At 33.4% G+C, this 7,316-nt stretch overlaps 1 protein-coding gene across 2 annotated transcripts; it reads left to right on the forward strand.

Annotated features, from left to right (window-relative positions):
* The first annotated feature begins 3,218 nt into the window (after positions 1 to 3,218).
* Positions 3,219 to 6,854, forward strand: LOC119636791. Of its 2 annotated transcripts, XM_038032397.1 has the most exons (9): positions 3,219 to 3,607; positions 3,686 to 3,781; positions 3,867 to 3,980; positions 4,038 to 4,408; positions 4,475 to 4,689; positions 4,757 to 5,098; positions 5,152 to 5,436; positions 6,575 to 6,700; positions 6,763 to 6,854. In XM_038032397.1, the coding sequence occupies exons 1-9, from the start codon at positions 3,404 to 3,406 to the stop codon at positions 6,837 to 6,839; spliced, it is 1,830 nt and encodes a 609-aa protein (XP_037888325.1). In that variant the 5' UTR covers positions 3,219 to 3,403; the 3' UTR covers positions 6,840 to 6,854. The 2 variants fall into 2 exon arrangements, with proteins under 2 accessions (XP_037888325.1, XP_037888326.1); XM_038032398.1 differs by lacking the exon at positions 6,763 to 6,854 and having other exon boundaries at positions 3,220 to 3,607; positions 6,561 to 6,580.
* Positions 6,855 to 7,316: the final 462 nt, after the last annotated feature.

Below are 7,316 nucleotides of genomic sequence, written 5' to 3' on the forward strand. Positions count from 1 at the left end.
CTGGTATTAGCGCATAGTCAGGCAGCCATAAATGAATTTAAAAGGAAAAAATCTTATCAAACCGTGCTAGAGCGAATAAACCCGCACAAAATAAATTGCATTTTCTCAACATTTTTCTTAATTGAAATCGTGTAAGAACAGCTTTAGGTGTATACGCCTCGTTTAATATTTACATTTTATATCATAGCAATTATTTTATATAATAACATCTAATAAACTCTACAGCAGTAGGGATAGCGTTAATTAAACATTTTTTAAAACTAATAACAATATTAACTAGACAAGGTCATCATCACCAAACCGTTGGCGTCCAGCAAGCAAAATATTTTGTAACCGGACTTTATTAAAAATTTTCTTTATATAGAGTCGTACGGCCGAAGTCAGTTTGACCTAAACATTTCCAATTGCTGCTGGTATCTCTTCTCTATGCCGAATCCAAACACATACAAGAATTTAAAGCGAGCTTTTCGATATGCACCTAACTATGGGGAAATGACGAAAAACTTTTAATGTACAGACGGACGGACAAGCGTAATTAAATCTAAATGGATGGTTTTTGCGCGTAGACAGTGTTAAGGAATTCCCTAATGAAAAATTTAGATAACTGTGTGGAAATGAGGAAAAAGATTAATGGCCAGAAGGACGGGCAGACATAATTACATCTTAATGGATAATTTTTGCCCACAGCTAGGGTGAAGACATTCCCTAATGAGGAGGAATTTATCTGACTATGTGGAAATGAGAGAACAGTTTAATAGACAAAAGGAGGGACAGACATAATTAAATTTCTATGCAGAGTGTTTGCCTATAGACAGTGTTAAGGTATTCCCTAATGAGAGAGATAAAATAAATTTCTCCTCTAGAATATTAGAATTTTAGCTTTAACTCGTATCACCAAAGAAAAAGGAAAAAAAAAGAAGTTTTGACAACAGAAGCTCATACAGTCTTAATCTGTGATTAAAGCCTGAACAGTGTAATGTATAGTATCAAGACAAACTGCCTTTACATGAAATTCTTCAAAGAGAAAAAAAAAAATATTTTTTTTTAAATAATTTTAAAAGCAAAAAAAAAAAAAAAATACCAAAAAATAGTTCGTAATTATAAGCATAATTCTAAGCACAATTTTTGTCTTACATGCGTTTTATTAAGACTAACAATTATTTTTATGGCAACCGCAATTATAATATATTTGATATAATAATTTTTTAATAAATTTTTTCCTTCTTAATGTATCTTCATTTAGCAATTTGTTCTTTCTTTTTGCTTTTTGCTTTTTCTTGCTTACTAGAGGGGAGTGAACTGTGTGTATGTGACTGTGCAACCAGTACGTGTAATATTCACGATTTCCTCATTTAACTAAACGTTCATAATCGTACAATTATATATACTACTACCTAACTTATTTAATACCTCAACCGAAAATTATGTATGTCTCTGATTTAAAGTAAACTGAGTCAATTGCTGCATGCATTTCGTTATGATGACCTTGAATTTTTACAAAATATTTAAAACTCGAAAATGCGAAGCCACAATAGGAGAGTATATTCGATTCTCTTCTTATTTGTAACGTTCATAAAGGGCATCTTCTTAAATTACGTAAGGCTTGATCAGAATGAATTTAGTCATAGGAAGTTCGACTTTTTATCGGTCTAAAGTATTGCTTTTTGATTCGCTTACGTTTTTTCCGGCTTTATCAGATTGGCAATTTTCGGAATGTTGGTCTAGGTCCAGCCAATATCCAATCAGCAGACATTACTTTTCGAAAGCTAACCACGAGACGTCTTGCAATTGGCATCCTAGAAAATAGTTCAAAGTACCACTTATCTAGTAGTACCCTACATTGCACTTAGTAGGAATATGCACTATTCCACTTGCTTAGGATATACGCCAGAACCGTCCAATGCTTGTATTCTATGAAAATATACATCGGAGGAAAGTAGAGTGTACAATTTCTGAGCAACAAATGCAGTGGAATCAATTGAGACGCATTTGTCTACCTCTTTCTGTCGAAATAACTATTAATATTAAAGCGTCGAAACTTTGTCCATACAGACACCTGATTACCATCTGCAGTTGAGGTTCAATACTTTTTCGTGGTTTTTCACATTTAAAGGACATATTGGATGTGTTAAAAATTTGCAACCTATTAAAAGCTACTGGAAACCATAAGAGGCAGAAAATGGTTCTGATCTGTCCACTTTTTCGACCACGTGCAAAGGAATGCTTCATTTTGAACCGTTCTTTTACGGAAAAAATGAAACATCGAAAATTTTTCGCTTCAGCATTCTAGGATGCTATGAAAAATTTGGTTCGCCTGGGGCAACTTTTTGGGGCCACTCTCCGATAACCGTTTCTACAATAACTGAATTAAAAAAATCGATTTTTCTATATTTCATGGTGAAAACTGTTTCATAAGAGTAAATTGACAACGAAATCAACTTTACCGAATTTGGACTACATAGGTGCATTTTTTAAATACACAAAATTTTTTCATGATAATAATTTCACATCAAAATTGAGTGGACCAAATTTGAACCGTATGGATCCGTTTTGTGGACTTTTCCCGATACAAAATGAAGATAATAAATCTTTCAGACAAAAATTTCATTTTTAACATTTTATGACGAAGATTGGTTCATAGTATTCAAATTAGGTCTATTTGTTAGACCTTAACATATATAGGGGAGGAAAAAAAAACTATAATTTCTCGTTTTTTACGACGAAAACTGAAGAAGTAAATTAAATTTTTCATAATTTGGATTAAGAGCTGGGATGTTTTGGGCATCCCCCAATATGCGGGCAAGCCTTTGCCCGATAGTAATGCGCAATCTTTGGCGTATAATTACCAAAACTAGTGAATAACTAGACTAAGCAGTGTAGCGTCTCCAACGGTCGGTCTTCGTTATTTTTTTTTTCGCTTTTTAATCAATTTTTTTCCATTTTTTATTTTTTTTTTAAATTCTCATTGCATCCAATCATTCATGTTCATATAATTTAATGTAGAATATTTGAAATTTAATTAACTGACTTTCTTTCTTAAGTTTCAAATTTCATTCACATTTTCTTTCTCTTCATTTATACTAAAAGACATGATCGCTAAAAACTCAATATTCTCAAGCAGAGTTATGTAAGTAACACATTGTTACGTATTATCGAAAATGGTTCTGACACAGCGAGCGTGCGTGCGTGCAGCGAAGACACAAAATGCATTTAAATGATCGTTTCATAGCGGAAATAATGCAAAATTATTTGAAAGCTTTCCGAGTTCAGAGCTGAACCGAAGACAACGTGATTATTTATTTGGTGTTAAATGTTTAAGTGAAAAATTAAAAAAGGATTACAAAAGTTCAAATATTAAATTAATTTAATAGAGAAACGTATTAAGTTTAAATTTTTTCTAATAATGTTTAAATTCTTCGTTCAGCTGCTATTCATGCTAATTATTTCCAATTTGTCTAACGGCCGCTATATAGAAGAAAGCAATGACTATCACTTATCACTACCGCCTCAACTGCCCCACACTCAGGGTGCGACGGCTAACAGTTATTACAATTATCCCTATAGTGTAGCGGCGCGACCCTACTACTATCCTCATCATCATCATCAAGTACGAGATTATCGATCAATTTAGTTGTTTTTTTTTTTTCTTTTTTAATTTTCGTTTTCATTCACCTTTCGTTGTTAGGTTAGTTTGTATTCACCACCTGGTTCGTATTTCGATCAAAGGCGAAGTGTATTTCGGCCTTTTCCCGGCGGCGGTTCACCTATTCTAATAGATTACGTAAGTAATCGCTAAGAATTTTCAAATACCAAGAAAAAGAAAATAAAAATCATCCTTATCCGTATCCTTATCATACACTAATTAGCATAACCGTTGTTCCGATAATTATTTGGGGTTAAAGCCGCATCCAACGCAACAACAATATTATTACCTATGTAAACCGGATTGTGTGATTTTTGGAAAATGCCAAAATCTACAGGTATTTATGACATTATAATAACGAATAAGTAAATCGTGTAATATTTTTCTCTTAAAGACCTTCAACTATGCCAGCAGCCAATGCGTACAGTCTATGCCAGATTACATGACGAATTGCTCATCAATGGGCATTTTTCCCATCTATTCTGATTGTCATTTGTACTATAAGTGCAATCAACAGTTGCAGGCGCATATTTATTCATGTCCTAGGAAGACGATCTTCTCGCCACATTCAAAACAATGCATAGCCGGTAACAGCTGCTCACCCACTCAAATATCTGAAAATGGTTCACTCTTCTTGCAAGAGAATTGTGAAAAGAAATTCCCATCTTGCGTGCAAAATGGTTTATTTAGGTCTCCCTCAGATTGCTCCTTGTATTACAAATGCGAAACGCAAAATAATGGAATATTTTTACAAACCCGATTCAAGTATTGAAACTTTCGATTTTGTTTGAATTTTAATCAGTTTAATTAACATTTGATTATCATTCGTAGATGTCCGTCCGACATGTTCTACGATTTGCAGAGATATCAATGTGAGGTTAAGGAGAAAGTCGCCTGCGATTGTATATCTGCGGTAGATTTGGTTTACCCGAAACTTAATTACTATCAGTTGCCCATAATGATGAAATTCCCTGAAGATGTTTTAGAAGAAAATCCTTATCCTACCGAAAATGTACACAACAATTGTTCGAAGCCAGAAGACAAAGGTATAGTAAATCGATAAAGTTATTATTAGAAAGATGTTTTATTCGATTTCAATCTCTCATCTATAAGTCACTGAAGGTTCCGGCAATGAAGACTTAATGACTGCAACCACAACGACAGAAAGCATCCCCTCTATCACCTCAACCGATTTGATGACTGTAGCCGATACGGAAACTCAAGGTCATGAAACCTACTTCGCAACGACAACTGAGATATCAATCTCAGATGATTTCTTAAAATCTTTCCAAGTTATTGAGTCTAACAGTGAAGAGCCCGACAGTAGAGAGGAATTTCTTGATTTCAATAAAAATGCTGATGTTTTCTCTAAAGAAACATTTTTCAAGGATCGTAATACCGAGACTACTACGGACTTCACCACTGATTTACCAGATGAAAGTAGCACCACAACAGGTGATTTTCTTTTGATATAAATAATATTTTTTACAAATTGTTTACTTTTCAAGAAGCGAACGTAGAAGAAGATATTTCAACACAAACAGCTTTATTAAGCACTGAAACAGATGATTTTTCCATCGATTCGTTGGCCTTGACAAAAGAGATGGTAATAACAACCCGTGAGCCGCAGCTAAGCTTGCAAGAACGTACTAAAGAAGAAATCGTTGAGAATAGGATGATAGGAAATCGTACGGAACAACCGCTTATTGAAATATTCACAACAACCAACGAGGGAGTAAAGGATTTGGAAGCCGAAGAGCTATTGAGTGAAACAACGAATATCGATAATCCAGGTATTATTAAATAGTTTCGATTAGTTTTCTACAACATGTGAAAAAAAATCAAACAAAGATTTAGATTATCTCGAGTGCAATGTGTAACAAATAGATTTTAATATTCCAGATAGTACGGATAGAAAAACTGATTTAACCCAACAACACATCTCTACCACTATTACTAAAACAAATCAATTACAAATTAAAACATTAATACGAGAATCTACATCCAACATTAAACACAAGCACCAAAATCTCTTAAAAACCGCAACAACATCCACTTTAAGTTCTACAGTAAGTCCAAATAATTTTCACGCGATTGATTACGATAGTATTGAAGATGAAAAGGCCGTTTTGGACGATGAGGTCATAATAAAAGATTTATCGGCATTTATTAAACGACAATCCAACCGAGACTTAATATCGGAAGAAGAAGGATCTGGTGAAAAAGAAAAGGAGAAATTGGAAGCTTTCGAATTGCCAAATGAAAATTTGAATGATATCTCGACCGAAAGCGACGTAAAAGAGCTAAAAAATGTACAAGCCCAACAAAAACTTGCTGTTGAGTACACTACTACCGAAAACGGAGATTTATTTTTAAGTGATAGAAAAATAATTGATCGTGAAGAATTTGGTGTTTATCGTAAGCCATTCAAGGAATTTTCTGCGGAAGGATTTTCAAATGAAGAAATCACCGAAAATGTTGAAAATACACTGACCTCATCTTTTAAATCTTTACAAAACAGGGACGGTACAGAAAAGAGCGACTTTCTAAGCACAGTTGACTCTTTAAGAGATGATTATATTGAAATTGAAAATCTGACACCTCTCGCTGAGAGCAATCTTAGCGTAACCAAATCGAATCGTAATCAGTTTAAAAACAATTTAAAATCGAAAGTGGTAGGTCTTCAATATGATTTATCTGCAACCAGTACATCACCACCGCCCAAACTGATAACATTTCAGAATATCACAAACCCTTTCATGATCAAAACTTATGAAAATAAATCCGAAGAAATTATTTATTTTTTAAAAAACAACAATGACAATTTAAAGATCCATCTAAGACATCCACCTAAAAAACAGCACTCCACACATTTATCACAAAAAGATACCGAACCAGTGATTTTTACTAATTTTAGTATAACGGTTACAGAGGCTAGTAATGGGAATCAAGTAAATGCAACCGTACCACGATTGGAAATTCAAATAGAAGATCCTTTAGATGTACATTTCGTAATAAATCCTCATAGTTGTACACAAAGTCATACACATCGTAACGGTAAGATTTGTAGACGTTGTATATACGACAACGTTCCATTAAGCGAACATTTTGTATTTCAGAAACAAAACATGCTGTGTTCATAAAGTGGTTCGCAAATTCTTCAAATAAGACTTTGGCTTTGGAAACCGCTAATTAAAACTTAATTCCCCAATTAACTTTTACTATATAATTACTTTAAATATAAGTAAATAATAGAAATATACTATTGTAAAATATCATTTAATCTGAAGTTGCTCATGAGAATCATTTAAGCGATTTTGAAGTAAGCATTAATTGATTACACTGTCTCTTCAAACGAACTCTGCAAACATTCTCAGTTGTATGGAATTTTTATTTTCTCAGATGGTTGGAATTTGTATACAAATTATTGAGAATATATACGCTTAATATCGCATCGATGGCTTTTTTACAAAGCCCTGTTGAATTATTGAGAACGAATATGCGTTTATTCTCTAAAGTCGTACAATACATGCAAAATAATTGTAAACAAACGTATTCAAACTCTGCAAATCAGAGCAGAAAATTTGCCGACGGCTTTACAAATTAGTATTACGTTCGTTCTGCAAATAGCAGAGAATTTAACGTTGGCTCTGGAAATAGCAGAGAATTTAAC

The sequence above is a fragment of the Glossina fuscipes genome, unplaced genomic scaffold (assembly GCF_014805625.2).
Source record: "Glossina fuscipes isolate IAEA_lab_2018 unplaced genomic scaffold, Yale_Gfus_2 28, whole genome shotgun sequence".
Classification (NCBI taxonomy): Eukaryota; Metazoa; Arthropoda; class Insecta; order Diptera; family Glossinidae; genus Glossina; species Glossina fuscipes.